General features: G+C 38.4%; 1 protein-coding gene across 2 annotated transcripts in view; it reads left to right on the forward strand.

Moving 5' to 3' along the window:
* LOC124615343 (optineurin) overlaps positions 1-16576 on the forward strand; it is a 141695-nt gene that overhangs the window by 65180 nt on the left and 59939 nt on the right. For both annotated transcript variants that reach the window (XM_047143150.1, XM_047143149.1), the window contains exons 4-6: positions 2592-2722; positions 13844-13915; positions 15906-16235. In XM_047143150.1, coding sequence (XP_046999106.1) covers positions 2592-2722; positions 13844-13915; positions 15906-16235 — 533 coding nt within the window. The remainder of the gene's footprint in view (positions 1-2591; positions 2723-13843; positions 13916-15905; positions 16236-16576) is intronic.

A 16576-nucleotide genomic window follows, 5' to 3' on the forward strand; every position in this document is an offset into this window, starting at 1 on the left:
AGACAGCAGAGGGAAACCTAGCCTAAAAGACAAGATACAGCAGAAATCCTGGCCTGGGATAACATACAAGATATTAAATAAAGCAGGCACAAAGGAATGCAGGAAAGTGAGAGAGAGAGAGAGAGAGAGAGAGAGAGAGAGAGAGAGAGAAAGTGTAAAATAACAGTGTAGCAATGGCTAGAGAAGAAATGCAACTTCCAGAAGCATGCATGTAGGTAGGAAAAATGGATGCCACTTATAATAAAATTAAAGAAACCTTTGAAGAAGTGAGAAGCAGGATTATGACTATCAAAGGCACAGGTGGTGTGCAAGTAACTAAGCAAATAAGTGAAGTCTGAAAGTTGGAAGAAGTGTGTAGAAGGACTATGTAAAGGAAAATGTCGTAACATAATGAAGGATGTTAACAACAGTGCAGCCGCAATTAACCAACACTTATTCTTCCACATACAAATGAACAACAAACGTATAAGCTGACACAAGTAGACAATAAGAACACAGTCTGAAGGTGAGTACCTGCTGCACTGTGCTTATATAGCATAGGGCTCTGGTGCTTGGCACGGTGGATGTTGTGCCGTTTGCACTAGTCATGTGGCTCATAGCAGACAGTGGCCAGCCAGCCCAACAGTGTTAAGTGTTGGTTTATCACCAATTGTGCATGAATCTAATTGTGCCAAGGCACAGCGTGTTTATATGGACTGTGTTGAGACAGACTGTTATGAAAATTATATATGTTCTGTATTTGTGTGGCTCATATATGATGGAAATGTATGGGTGGTCCATTTATGTACAATGTTTTTCTTCTTGAAGATGATAGTAATGACTGAAACCAGTAGAGTACAAACATAAAACTGTACCTCTGATAGCATAAATTTGCTTTTTGCAAAAAAAATTTGAGGCTTTATTCAGAACATTTTAATTCTGTAAAATATGGCAAAGGACTTGGAAAATTACTTGAATCGTGTGGATGGTTTCTTGAAGGGAGATTGTAAGATTAACATTTACAAAGGTACCTAAAACAAGGGTAATGGAGTCTAACTGAATTAAATATGGTGCTGCTGAGGGAATTTGATCTGAAACTGAGATGCTGAAAGTAGTAAACAAATTTTGCTATTTGGCAGCAAAATAACTGACCATGGCGGAAGTATAGCAGACATAAAATGCAGACTGGAAATAAAAAAATCTCTTATGAAAAAGAAAATATATTAACATTGAGTATAAGTTTAAGTGCTCGGAAGTCTTTCTTGAAAGAACGTGTCTGAAGTGGTGCCTTTTATGGAAATGGAACATGACAAACAGTACATGCAAGAAGAGAAAAGTGGATTTTGAAAGTGGTGTTACAGTAGCATGCTGAAGATTAGATAACATAGACCAGATAGAAAATGAAAAGGAAAAGAGCTTTGTGGCACAACTTGACTAAAAATAAGGCATAGATTGATAGACACTCATAATGAGGCATCAAGGAATGGTCAATTTTGGAAGGAAGGAAAGGTGTGTGTGTGTGTGTGTGTGTGTGTGTGTGTGTGTGTGTGTGTGTGTGTGTGTGTGTGTGAGGGTAAGTCATGGAAAATAGTGTCTACGTGGAGTGAAAATTTGTTGAATCTCTTTAGTGGACAGAGATAAGCTGTAATTGGCTAAAGTGTATATTGGTGGTCGCGTGTGTGTGTGTGGGGGGGGGGGGGGGGGTGAGAGTTGCCAGATCATCTGTGCATATGCAGTAAAGCGCAGCGTTATTCTGTGCTGACGAGCGCATGGGCAGTCTTCTTTACTCTTTGATTTTTATTGCTATTCTTTTTCTTGACTTGGATTTTTCATTTCATGGTGTTCGGGCTTAAAAATAAAAAGTTATTGCCTAACTACTTTGTTGAATGTCTTTAGCTGACAGATAAGCTGTAGTTGGCTAAAAGGATATAGGCTGCAATAGTTGTACATAGATGAAGGGACATGCACAGGACAGACTAGCATTTAGAACTGCATCAAATTGGTCTTTGCATTGAAAACTTCAACAACTTCATGTGTGTGTTTTATTAAATGAATAAACTGAACAATTTGGCATTACAAAATTCATTTTTGAAAATGGTTTACTGTGAGTGGAGATAAACCAGTGTTGCTGAATGTTTATAAGGAGGCTGCTCCTTTATTTTCAACATATACGAAATGGATGCCGGAACTCTGAAGTAGTTGTATCTCTCTTGCAAAAATCTTTGTGAATGGTATCCTAAAACTGCACACACACATGCAATGACTAACAGTGTCATCTCTTATGGCGTTACTTACGATCATGGCACTATCAGTTCAGGGACAGAAACATGGAGTTTCATTGTGATACCTCTGTTGTACCTGTTGATGTAATTTTGTGATGTTTTGCCAGTAATATTTGGAGTTATATCCTTAAACATTCTTAGTTGCTACCCATTCCATACTGAATTTAGCCTGAAATTTAGATCCAAGTGTTTATTATGTCATATTTGGATTCAAGTTAAGCAAACAAGTCAAGGCTGAGAAGTAGATGTGATTGCCGTTCACTATTTATTATGTTTCCTGAACAAAATGTTTTTGTGTACAAAGTCTGAACAGATCCTTTTTTTTTTCAGAGCTGTTGTTCCAGAATAACCTAAGCTGGAAACGTAATTACCAGATATTACTAACATGGCAGGAAGAACTCTCAAAGCAGCAACAGAAGAATAATGAAAAATTTGCAGAAAATAAGGAGTTCACAATGAAGGTAATTCCTGATCAGTGGTTATTATTGGGCAGTTTATTCTTTTTGAGTTTTAACTAAAGTGTACAATATTTCTGTCAGAATTCGTGGTTCTGCATGTACATATTAACGGAAACTTGTCCCACTATTTTGTTATAATTGAATCTGAAATTCACTGTTTCTGAACAAACATAAAATTAAGTTCAATTTCAATTCCTCAGAAGAGGAGGTGAGAATTGTAATTCTAAACAAGCTTTCTTTCAAATGCTCTTCATGGAAATGAGATTCAGCTTCCTAGCAGTCTTTCTAATTGCACAGAAATAGGCATGCATACTGATCAACAAAGGGTTTTTTAACTCAGAGTTCAACAACTATATAAGCAGATCAAAGTTATTCATTAATACTACTGGTACATAACGTGTGTGCAAGCTATATAACAATGCTTCATATGCACAACTCATTTGACCAACTGTGTATAAAAAAAAACGGGTAAATCTGCTGATGTAAGAGACTGTGACAAAACGCAGTGTGTGTTGGGTTTGTGGCTGGGAATGAATGCCATGAGAATGGCAAAACTTGTGTACTACAAGTCTTCATAAAGAACATTTTTGGAAGGTAACTACTAACAGCTGTCAAGTATGCATAAAATGCATGTTTGACTGTCAGCTGCTTCTTTTTTAAAATTTAAAACTCAAATATCGACCGGGTTCAGTGACAGACCATCTTCATGGATTGGGATTAAAACAGTTTGGGCCACATCACATCTGTCTTTACATAAATAATGACCATGTCTCATATGTAGAGCATGCCATGAATTCCAGTATAACACATAGGACTTTTAAAGGCTGTACTTCATTAAGAATCATTGTGTTACTCATAAAGTGACCCACTAGCATTATTACATTCTTGTTTTGCAACAAGGTTGTCATTTCACGTTTTTTCAGTTGCCAACATATTTGTTGTTAGACAGTGGTAACTATATTGATATTTGAAATAATAGGAATGTATTGTTTATTTTCCAGTCCCAGTTGCACATTTTTTAAATACAAGACTATTTTTGATCTCCCTGGATCATCTTCAGATCTAAAAACAAAGTAAAACCTAACATCTACTGTCTGGCTGAAGAATTACATCTACTGTCTATTATTTTACAAAAAGTGAAAAGTATTGTACATAAATGCAGACTTTATATATGTAGTTGCCTCAGAAACCCATCATACCTGTGTCGGAACCACACATCAGGGCACTTTGGTATGCAACTGTGGCCCATGTTTTAAGGTAACTGTAGGAGAGAGGGGGAGGGAGAAAAGTGGAGCAAGGGGGATTGGGAGAGGGGAAAGATGATAGAGCGGGAGGAGTGGTAGGGATTTACATTTGGTATAACCTACAGTAACTTGGGTAAAAAGAGAGAGACTTACACTGAATTTATAAAAAGTAAAATTATGTAAATAAATTTTTGTTGGAAAATCAAGAGTATTGAACAGTGAGGGAGGGGTGTCATGGGCATACCAGATTACATTTGGTAAAATGTAGTATCAGAGAAGTTACTCTTATAAAACATGTTGCAGTAAGCAAAATGGGTATCCAGTTTCAACACTAACAATGTTGCTACAGAAAATTAAAAGGCAGCAATAATATAAAATAGATGTTAGTACACTAACAGGTGAACAGAAACATAAAATCGTGTCTATGCCCAAGTGTTATAAAGGATGCGTGTCAGAAGTAATTGCTAGGGAGCCTTTCATAGTACCAGTTTACATATAGGATTTGAGGTTAATGGCATTCTTTGCTTCAGGTTGAAACACCACTCAAACAAAAAAAAAAAAAACCTTAGAATTCCCGGGAGCAGGTATATCTAAGCTAAAGTGTGAAAACTGTCCAATAGCTTTCATTGGCCAGGAAGACAGGATGAGACGGGAGATACGATGAATTTGAAAGAGCACTGAAAGACCTAAGTTGAAACATGGTCCTGGGAATATAAAACATTTCGTTAGAACTGCTGACAGCCTTGGGAGAGCCAGCCATGACAAAACTCAGATGAGCAAGATGTATGAGACGGGTGAAATACCCTCAGACTTCAAGAAGAATATAATAATTCCAATTCCAGAGAAAGCAGGTTCTGACAGATGGAAAAATTACCAAACTATCAGTTTAATATGTCACAGTTGCAAAATACTAATATGAATTATTTGCAGAAAAATGGAAAAACTGGTAGAAGGCAACCTCTGGGAATATCAGTTTGGATTCCGTAGAAATGTTGGAACATGTGAGGCAATAGTGACCCTGCGACTTTTTGTAGACATAGAGAAAGCTGTTGACAATGTGGATTGGAATACTCTCTTTCGAATTCTGAAGGTGGTAGGCATCAAATACAGGGAGTGAAAGGCTATTTACAATTTGTACAGAAACCAGATGGCAGTTATAAGAGTCGAGGGACATGAAAGGGAGGGCAGCAGTGGTTGAGAAGGAAGTGAGATTGGGCTGTAGGCTATCCTTGATGTTATTCAATCTGTATATTGAGCAAGCAGTAAAGGAAACAAAATAAAAATTTGGAATAGGAATTACAGTTCAGGGAGAAGAAATAAAAACTTTAGATTTGCCTCTGACATTGTAATGCTGTCAGAGACAGCAGAGGACTTGGAAGTGCAGCTGAATGGAATGGACAGTGTCTTGATAGGAGGATATAAGATGAAGATCAACAAAAATAAAACGGGTATAATGGAATGTAATTGAATTAAATCAAGTTATGCTGTGGAGGGAGTTAGATTAGGAAACGACACACTTAAAATACTAGACGAGTTTTGCTATTTGGGCAGCAAAATAACTGATAGTGGTCGAAATAGAGATGATATAAAATATAAACTGGCAGTGGTGAGAAAGATGTTTCTGAAGAAGAGAAATATATTAACATTGAGGATAGGTTTAAGTGTCAGGAAGTCTTTTCTGAAAGTATTTGTATGGAGTGTAGCCGTGTATGGAAGTGAAACTTGGACCGTTTAGACAAGAAGAGAATAGCAGCTTTTGAAATGTGCTTCTACTGAACAATGTTGAAGATAGATGGGTGGATCACGTAACTAACAAGGAGGTACTGAATAGAAATGGGGAGAACAGAAATTTTTGGCACAACCTGACTAGAAGAAGGAACAGTTCAATACTGGAGGGAAGAGTGGAGGGTAAAAATCATAGATTGGAGACCAAGAAATGAATACAGTAAGCAGATTCAGAAGGATACAGGTTGCAGTAGTTACTCAAGAGATGAAGCAGCTTGCACAGGATAGAGTAGCATGGAAAGCTGCATCAAACCGGCCTTCGGACTGAGTAAGATGGCAATTGCTGCTGCTGCTGCTGCTACTACTACTACTACTACTACTACCACCACCACTACCACTACCAGATGTATACCACAGTACTCTGATGAGTGGTTCTGACACAGACACAATAGGTTGCTGACACAACTCTGTAGGTAAATTCTACATTTATGTACAATGCTTTTCTACTTTCATAAAATGGTGGACAGTACATAAGTAGATTTACTTTTACTTTTAGATCTGAAGATGATGTAACCAGATCAAAACTAGTCATGTATTCAAAAATGTGTAAATGGGACTGAAAAATAAATGATATTATTTTAAATTTCATTATTTTGATTTAGGATTTGCAAATTTTTAGATGTTTAATAATAGTAATGGAACAAGGACGCAACAGCACCTGTGGAATGAAATCTACCAACCTGAGGTCTGATCATTTGATTTTGCAAACTGGGAGATAATAGTAAAAGGGATTGACTTGTAGGTGAATTCATTGCATTACACAGAGTGAGTCAAAAAGGACTTCACAACTTTGGAATGATATAGAAATTTATTAAGATTGTTGTTGTTGTGGTCTTCAGTCCTGAGACTGGTTTGATGCAGCTCTCTATGCTACTCTATCCTGTGCAAGCTTCTTCATCTCCCAGTACCTACTGCAGCCTACATCCTTCTGAATCTGCTTAGTGTATTCATCTCTTGGTCTCCCTCTACGATTTTTACCCTCCACGCTGCCCTACAGTACTAAATTGGTGATCCCTTGATGCCTCAGAACATGTCCTACCAACCAGTCCCTTCTTCTTGTCAAGTTGTGCCACAAACTCCTCTTCTTACCTCCTCATTAGTTACGTGATGTACCCATCTAATCTTCAGCATTCTTCTGTAGCACCACATTTCGAAATCTTCTATTCTCTTACTGTCCAAACTATTTATCGTCCATGTTTCACTTCCATACGTGGCTACACTCCGTACAAATACTTTCAGAAACGACTTCCTGACACTTAAACCTATACTCGATGTTAACAAATTCCTCTTCTTCAGAAACGCTTTCCTTGCCATTGCCAGTCTACATTTTATATCCTCTCTACATCGACCATCATCAGTTATTTTGCTCCCCAAATAGCAAAACTCATTTACTACTTTAAGTGTCTCATTTCCTAATCTAATTCCCTCAGCATCACCCGACTTAATTCGGCTGCATTCCATTATCCTCGTTTTGCTTTTGTTGATGTTCATCTTATACCCTCCTTTCAAGACACTGTCCACTCCGTTCAGCTGCTCTTCAAAGTCCTTTGCTGTCTCTGACAGAATTACAATGTCGTCGGCGAACCTGAATGTTTTTATTTCTTCTCCATGGATTTTAATACCTACTCCGAACTTTTCTTTTGTTTCCTTTACTGCTTGCTCAATATACAGATTGAATAGCATCGGGGAGAGGCTACAACCCAGACTCACTCCCTTCCCAACCACTGCTTTCCTTTCATGTCCCTCGACTCTTATAACTGCCATCTGGTTTCTGTACAAATTGTAAATAGCCTTTCGCTCCCTGTATTTGACCCCTGCCACCTTCAGAATTTGAAAGAGAGTATTCCAGTCAACATTGTCAAAAGCTTTCTCTAAGTATACAAATGCTAGAAGTGTAGGTTTGCCTTTCCTTAATCTTTCTTCTAAGATAAGTCGTAGGGTCAGTATTGCCTCACGTGTTCCATTTCTCCGGAATCCAAATTGATCTTCCCCGAGGTCGGCTTCTACCAGTTTTTCCGTTCGTCTGTAAAGAATTCGCGTTAGTATTTTACAGCTGTGACTTATTAAACTGATAGTTCGGTAATTTTCACATCTGTCAACACCTGCTTTCTTTGGGATTGGAATTATTATTTTCTTCTTGAAGTCTGAGGATATTTCGCCTGTCTCATACATCTTGCTCACCATGGTAGAGTTTTGTCAGGACTGGCTCTCCCAAGGCTATCAGTAGTTCTAATGGAATGTTGTCTACTCCCGGGGCCTTGTTTTGACTCAGGTCTTTTCAGTGCTCTGTCAGACTCTTCACACCGTATCATATCTCCCATTTCATCTTCATCTACCTCGTCTTCCATTTTCATAATATTGTCCTCAAGAACATCGCCCCTGTATAGACCCTCTATATAATCCTTCCACCTTTTTGCTTTCCCTTCTTTGCTTAGAACTGGGTTTCCATCTGAGCTCTTGATATTCATGCAAGTGGTTCTCTTTTCTCCGAAGGTCTCTTTAATTTTCCTGTAGGCCGTATCTATCTTACCCCTCGTGAGATAAGCCTCTACATCCTTGCATTTGTCCTCTAGCCATCCCTGCTTAGCCATTTTGCACTTCCTGTCGATCTCATTTTTGAGACGTTTGTATTCCTTTTTGCCTGCTTCACTTACTGCATTTTTGTATTTTCTCCTTTTATTAATTAAATTCAGTATCTCTTCCGTTACCCAAGGATTTCTACTAGCCCTCGTCTTTTTACCTACTTGATCCTCTGCTGCCTTCACTATTTCATTCCTCAAAGCTACCCATTCTTCTTCTACTGTATTTCTTTCCCCCATTACTGTCAATTGTTCCCTTATGCTCTCCCTGAAACATGGTACAACCTCTGGTTTTTTCAGTTTATCCAGGTTCCATCTCCTTAAATTCCCACCTTTTTGCAGTTTCTTCAGTTTTAATCTACAGTTCATAACCAATAGATTGTGGTCAGAGTCCACATCTGGCCCTGTAAATGTCTTACAATATAAAACCTGGTTCCTAAATCTCTGTCTTACCATTATATAATCTGATACCTTCTAGTATCTCCGGGATTCTTCCATGTATACAACCTTCTTTTATGATTCTTGAACTAAGTGTTAGCTATGATTAAGTTATGCTCTGTGCAGAATTCTACCAGACAGCTTCCTCTTTCATTCCTTACCCCCAATCCATATTCACCTACTATGTTTCCTTCTCTCCCTTTTCTTACTCTGGAATCCAGTCACCCATGACTATTAAATTTTTGTCTCCCTTCACTACCTGAATAATTTCTTTTATCTCATCATACATTTCATCAACTTCTTCATCATCTGCACAGCTAGTTGGCATATAAACTTGTACTACTGCTAGTAGGCGTGGGCTTTGTGTCTATCTTGGCCACAATAATGCGTTCACTATGTTGTTTGTAGTAGCTTACCCGTACTCCTATCTTTTTATTCATTATTAAACCTACTCCTGCATTACCCCTATTTGATTTTGTATTTATGATGCTGTATTCGCCTGACCAAAAGTCTTGTTCCTCCTGCCACCGAACTTCACTTATTAAGATAACTTACAGAATTGCAAGATGTGTCATTTTGTAGCAAAGAACGTGAAGTTTCACATAAAAGTGTCAAGTTTTATTTTGGTTCAATGTGTCTACAATTTGTGATGTGTCAAACATCCCACCAGTAGTCAATTTCTTCCATCACTTGTAGTAAATCAGGCATAACTTGTGCAGCGGCAGGGTAGATTCAGTTTTTCAGATAAATTAAATTGTTTGGTACAGGAGGAACATGCGCACAGCCTTTAATGAAACCTCAGAGAAAGAAATCAAGTGGTGTCAAGTCCGGGGTGCGAGGTGGCCATGTGATTGGCCCTTTACAGCCAGTCCACCAGCCTGGGAAACCATTACCAAGGAAACCTTCAACTTCCATGAGGAAACGATATGTTGCACCATCTTGCTGGTAGTAAATCATCCCGTCTTGGTCATCTTCATCGCTCTGTGGAATTAAGAAGTTTTCAAGCATATCCAGATACACAGTACCCCTGACAGTTTTCTCGAAGAAGAAGAAGAAGAAGAAGAAGGAGAAGAAGAAGAAAGGGCTGTACACTTTCAGCTAAGGGCTCAAAACATATTATCTTTGTGGTTGTCACAAAGGTGTTCCAGGGTTGCATGTGGGTTTTTGCTGTCCCATGATCTGCAGTTGTGGGTGTCCACCATGCCACTGATATTAATTGTTTACTCATTGCTGTGTAACGAATGTCTCGTTGTCCTGTATCTGATGCAACGTTTCCACACACAATTCCCTGTGAGCAACCTTATCTGTGTCACTAATGTTCTCTGCCATTGTGAATCTGTATGGTTGCAAGTGTAAATGTCTACGCAGTACATGCCAGTTTTTTGAGGATTGCCAGTCTCACAAGATGCATGTCACAGTGATTTTTGTGGGCTGTGGGCAAAGCTGTCCCTAACCTGTTAGACGTAACCACCAACACGTAGGTGATTTGGTGATATATCATGTCACAATTAACTACCCGTCTCAACAAAGTTTTTGTGCAAAGAGTAAATTGTAGGCCTGCTTGTTGGTTCTTTAGCATATTCGGTGTTGAAATTATGTTGAACAGTTTTGCAGAATTCATATCATTCCAAAGTTGTAAAGCATTTTTGAGTCACCCCAAATATTACATTAGTGAAGAAAAGGCTGGTTCAGAGTATTGCATACAAGGGAAATATTAATTTTAATACTTCCGTGAAAGACTAACACAATGCAGTTAAAAAGTACAACCCACAAACCACGGTTTAAAAGCTGTAGTATCTGAAGTGTATGTTCCCTTACTTTTCCCTCCTTTTTTTAATACAGTCCATCGGTCTTTCTGGTGATTAAAGATTCACATATAAGAAGAGTAAACTGCAGCTTTAAAACTATAAATGATATGTCAGTGATGTAACTTGAACCTGATTAACAATAACATCCATACAACAACTTAATTCATCCCGCACCCAGTGAAAGGCATCTTGCATGACCAAGTTCACCACAGCTGTGAAGGCATTTTAATTAAGTCAACATTGTTGGCAGAGATGGCAAATAAATGACTTCTTTTACAAACCCCCGTTGGGGAAAAAAAGTTGCATGACGCACTCTGATGGTTAGCACAGAAACACTAAATCTGCTTCTGCCAAGTAACCTATGGGTTGTGAGGTAAATGTTCATAGCAAAATTTTAGAACATCTTGTTGTCAGAGGGGTGGACCTCATTCTGTTCAAAAATGAAGTTTTGTAAATCTTCATTGACATGAGAAGTAGTGGGGTAGTAACACAGCATTACAGATAAATTACTTAAATGACAGTGGTTATGTCAACAAAAATTAATAAAAAGAGAAGTTCGCTAACCTTCCTTTAATAATGTGGTGCAAAACACTTTCACCATTGCAAGCTCAAATGTTGTGTAGGGATTCCACAGCCTCCACTGCAAGCTGGACGGGAGGAGAGGGGGACTGTCATACTTCTACTACATTATTACAGTTACTTACCTTTTGATATTTTCTTTCCTTTCTTTTGCTTTTTACATGGCCCTCTGCCTCAGATGATGGTGCAAAGATCAAATTAGTAGTCCATCCTTCTTCTGCTGGAAAACTTTATTGATTATAAAAGGAAAAAAAGGGATTGGTGACGTCCATGTTCAGTTCCTTTCAATCTCTCCAAAATTCGTTCATTTAATATAAATGTCAAGAATATTGTACAATATGCTTCAAACAGATGTGTGAGTAAAGTTGTGGGAGTTGGAAAAAACTCGCCCTGCTTCTGTGGTACTGTTAGAAACTTCTTACAAAGGCAAGTAAAGCTTTGTCTTGTGTGTGCAAATGCCAGTAAGAAGTTAAGCAGAGATTTAAAACATAATGACCAAATAAAATTAGTTTTATGAAAGACAGTAGCCTCTGTGAGATTAATTGGAAGAACTCTAAAGGTGTATAATTCACCCCGGATCAGGTAGCTTACAAAACTGTCATTTGACAAATTCTTGGGTATTGCTTGTCAGTCTGGGAGCCTTTCCAAGTAGAATCAACTGAGGACAAGCAAAAGAGCAAAGGAAGGCCAGTCTGTTTCATCACAGTTAGTAGGTGAAAGTGCAGCGCACAGATGCTCGACTCCTTTGCCAGTTGCTACAATAGAGGTGTTGTTCATTGTGTAGAGATTTGTAGTTCTGAGCACACATGTGCCAATAAGATTTAAGCAGTGTACCACTTCCTCCAAAATACATCTTGCAGAATGATCATGCTGCTAAAAGTCAGTGAAATTCAACCTCATATGGAATCTTACTGACTTCTGTTTTTCCTGCATACTATTGACATACATAACAAGAAAGAGACAAAATTATGGTGGTATGTAAAGTGCCTTCCACCAATCATTGTAACAGGACTTACAGAGTATAGGTTTAATCAAACATTGTAAAGTTAAGGATGGAATAACAACAATATTAGGAAAAGGATAGATTATTACTCACCATATAGAGTGGCTGTTGAGACACAGACAGACACAATGAAAAGATTGCTAAACCATTTAAGCTTTTGGACAAAAACGTCCTCCATCAGAAATAGAAAACACAAATATTCATGTAGACGTAACTCACATACACATGGCCACAGTGCCCAGAGACAGTGGCCTTGTCTGTGCGAGTTGTGTTTGTGTGAATGCCTGTTTTGTATTTCCGAAGGAGGATTTGTTTGTCTAAAAGTGTAGTTAGTTAGTTTCATGGATAATTTTGCACAATAAATCATGATGTGGAATGAGTGATTTTTACATTCACATTGCAAATTAATTGGCTAAACACTGAACATTTAAAAGGCAGAGGAGGCGTCAGTGAGTTAGTAATTCCTATACACTGTCTTTTACACGTTACAATAATCGAAATTCTTCCATGTAATAGAAGTTGTCAAGGACTAACTTTTCAGATTGTTTTCAAGTTTTACTTTGCTGACTGTCAGACATTTTATGTCACTGGATAAGTGATAAAAAAAATTTTGTTGCAGGATTGTGCACCCCTTTTTGTGCTAAAGACAACCTTAATGTGGAATAATGATGAATGTCACTTTTCTGTTGGTATTGTAATTATGTACATCATTGTGCCTTTGGAAATGTAGTGAATTATTTACAACAAACTTAATGAGGGAATAAATATATTGTAAAGCAGTAGTCAGATTGTCAACTCCCTAAACAGGTGTCTTCAAGACGATCATGGTTGACCACCACATCACATATTATTCTTACAGCACATTTGTGAGCAATGAAAGCCTTCTTTCTTAAAGATTAGTTACCCCAGAACATTATTCCATATGACTTTTTTTTATTATTGAATGAAAATATGCAAAATATATCAGCATAGTGATTTCTCTCTCCCAAAGGTATGCAATGATTCTAAATGCAAATGTGGCAGAACTTAACTTGTAAGTAACAAGAGGAGACCACAGCGTTAGGATCACAGATCTAGTTCAGTTTTTTTACACCTTCAGTACTCTTATTAAGTCAGTGTAATGTGCAAGTAGTAAGGCGTCACTACTTTGATAATTTCAAAAAAATTGTAAAAGAAATTTACACTTGAATGTATACCAGTGCATTGCTGCTCTGAGATCAATATGGTGGCGGTTGAGTGTTAACTATCAACAAGTAAACAACAAAACATACAAAGTTTTCCTGAAAATGTATACATGCTGTGATTTGAGAATAAGGCCCATTTCTTGAAGAAGACGATCACAGTGTTCTAGTTAATACTCCATTTGCATTTATTTCTCTCTCTCTCTCTCTCTCTCTCTCTCTCTCTCTCTCTCTCTCTCTCTGTCTATCTATCTAAAGCATTTCCATCCTTGTTACAAGGTATGCACACTTTTCATGGTCTAGTTGTCTCTGCAGCTTTGTGGTCCTCGGCATGTTACTTGTTGAGTTATTGAGGTGGTGCTGGTGTGTGTGTGTGTGTGTGTGTGTGTGTGTGTGTGTGAGAGAGAGAGAAACAGAGAGAGAGAGAGAGAGCTAACCGATGTGTATCTTCTACTTCTTTATCTTGCTATGAATGAAATATTTATGAGTGTTTTATTTACATTTCAGTTGATTGCAGAAAACAAGGAGCTAAAACGTTACATTGAGGAATCAAAACGAGGAAGTGACCTTGAATTGCAGGTGGGCAGGCACATTAGATTTCTATTTTTATGTGCCATAATGGTTGAAGCAGTTACCTGACTGTGATGTTATTGTATGATATCCCGTATAATTGAGCAGAAGAATGCAGCTCCCCTCCCCTCCCCCATCCTGTGTGTGTGTGTGTGTGTGTGTGTGTGTGTGTGTGCGTGTGTGCGTGTGTGCTCGCGCGCGCACGTGTGCGTGTGTCCTATATAATAGTTAGCATTCAAAAGCTTAGCAATATTTTCAGTCTTGTAAGCATAGGCTTCTGCAGTAATTGTCACAATCATTAAAAGTCTACAGGGTATGTAACTGGATTGTCAATATGTAAAATTCTCCAAAGTTTCTGCCACTGCTGCAAATAGGCTTCCCCAGTACTTTGCTTACTGCTGAATGAGAGAAACTTTTTATATTATATAGTGGTGGAAGAGGGCTGTTATTGTAATCTGGTACGGTATTTGAGAACAAGGAGGGTGGGTGTTAGACGTCGTTTATTGATGTTTGCCATATTCCTTGTAACTGCTGGAAATAGATGTGCTTGATCGGTGTTTGCTTTATTTCTTGCCACTGGTGGAAATGGGCAAATGAGAAATGGATGGCGGTTATGGTGTAGTGCTGTTAACTGGCTGAGGTATGTAGCTACACCTGCTTTGGCCTCGAGTGTGTGTGTGTGTGTGTGTGTGTGTGTGTGTGTGTGTGTGTGTGTGTGTTGCTATGCAAGAGCTATCATTCTATAGCACTGTTACTGCCAGCAGCCAAGACACTGGAAATCTGTACCCATCCTCTCTATTCATGTTTGCGGGTCACTTGGATATTTCTATTGCCTACCTAATCTTCCTCCTCAAGGACTAATTAGAAAATGATATTGCCCAGTTCACAGCCACATAAGCAAGACTAAAAATCCTTCAGAGCTATCTGAACATGAAAGATATGTTTGTCTAAGACAACACATCGAGTCGATGGTGACAGAACACGAAGATGAGAGCGTCAGACAGCTATTATTATGAGAAGCCTGTGCACTGCTGTAACAGACACTTAACTTGAGAAGAAAGATTAGAGAGGTGATACAAATATCCAAGCAACCCACCAAGATGAATAGAGAGGACAGGTACAGAATTCAAGCATTTTGTCTGCCAGCTTTAACAATGCTAAAGCACAACAGCTCTCGCAAAGCACTACACGCAGGCTCGTAGGAGGCTGCAGTGGCCGTAGGCATACAGAGCACTGGCCCACCTCAGCTGGCACTTGGCAGCAAGTAAACAGCGCTATGCCACAACTGCCATCAATTTCTCATTCACCTATCTCCACCAGTGGCAAGAAATAAAGCAAACACCAATCAAAGGATGTCTTAACACCCCTCCTCATCCTCGATACCCTATCAGATTAGGATAACAGCCTCTTCCACCAGAAATTACAGTTTTTCTCATTCAGTATATAACAACTACAGCTTTTTTCCTCATTCAGCAGTCAGAAAAACATATTGAGGAAGGCTGTTTGCAAAAGTGGTCAGAACATCGGAGAATTTTACATACTGACAGTGTGAACACATTTTTTATCGACTTCTCCACTGGATGTTTAATACGTATGAGACAGGTGAAACACCCTCAGACATCAAAAAAGAATGTAATAATTCCAATTCCAAAGAAAGCAGTGAATTCTTGTTAAGGAAGTTACATCTTTATTTCATCATGGCATCTGCACTCAGTCTTATGTAGTTTCTTTTCAGTTCATCAGTTGATTTTCAGTTGATTTGTGACCAAAAATGTGTTTCTTGCTCATTTTCTAATTAAGACAAGTGGGTTCCAAGTACTTTGCAATGTTTGCCTTTTAAAATGAAATTAGATTGTTTTTGAGCCAATGAGTATTTTTTATCTTTGTGTACAGCTTTACATCAGTGCCTCATTTTTTCATTGACTGATTATTCGAGAATTTTTTGGGCTTTTGTTTGATGTGTTTTTTGACAGTGATTTTGTGTTTTGCTGCATTTTAGCTGGAAGCTGAAAATGCTGAGCTTAAGAAAAAAACAGCAGAATTGGAGAAAAGGCTGGCAGCATCAAGTGCAAAGGGAGAAAAAACAGAATGTGGAACACCAAGTAAGAAAGAACTAGAGTTGAGCAGTCTTGTAGAGCAGTTGAATAAACAACTTGAAGCAGCAGAAAGATCAAAACGGCAGCTAATAATGGACAATGAGCGTCTGAGTGCTCAAAAAAGTCGATTAGAGAAAGAAATGGATAATATAAAGGCTGATCTAGAAGAGCTGAAGGTGAACTGTCATAAGTTAGAATTGGAAAGAGAAGAGCTGCTCTCCAGATCAAATCATGTAAGTACTGTTATCAGCATCGTGTCACTTCATCAAGATATTCTAAAATCAATCATGGAAGTAAAGGATTGAAATAGTAGGTTGGATAAACTGTCATTAGGCTAGTTAATGTACAATACTTCCCCATAGAGGAATGATGTATGGAGCTTATAGAAACATGTAACAGGAAACACCATTCACACTAGCTTTTGAGCTCTTGATGTTTTCCTAGCAAAAGTACACACACACACACACACACACACACACACACACACAAATGCACACTCCCATGATAATGACATGCACTTCCTTGCACGCACGCATGCACTTGCTCTCACTCACACAGTTTTGAGGAACAAGAG

Source organism: Schistocerca americana, chromosome 5, assembly GCF_021461395.2.
Source record: "Schistocerca americana isolate TAMUIC-IGC-003095 chromosome 5, iqSchAmer2.1, whole genome shotgun sequence".
Lineage (NCBI taxonomy): Eukaryota > Metazoa > Arthropoda > Insecta > Orthoptera > Acrididae > Schistocerca > Schistocerca americana.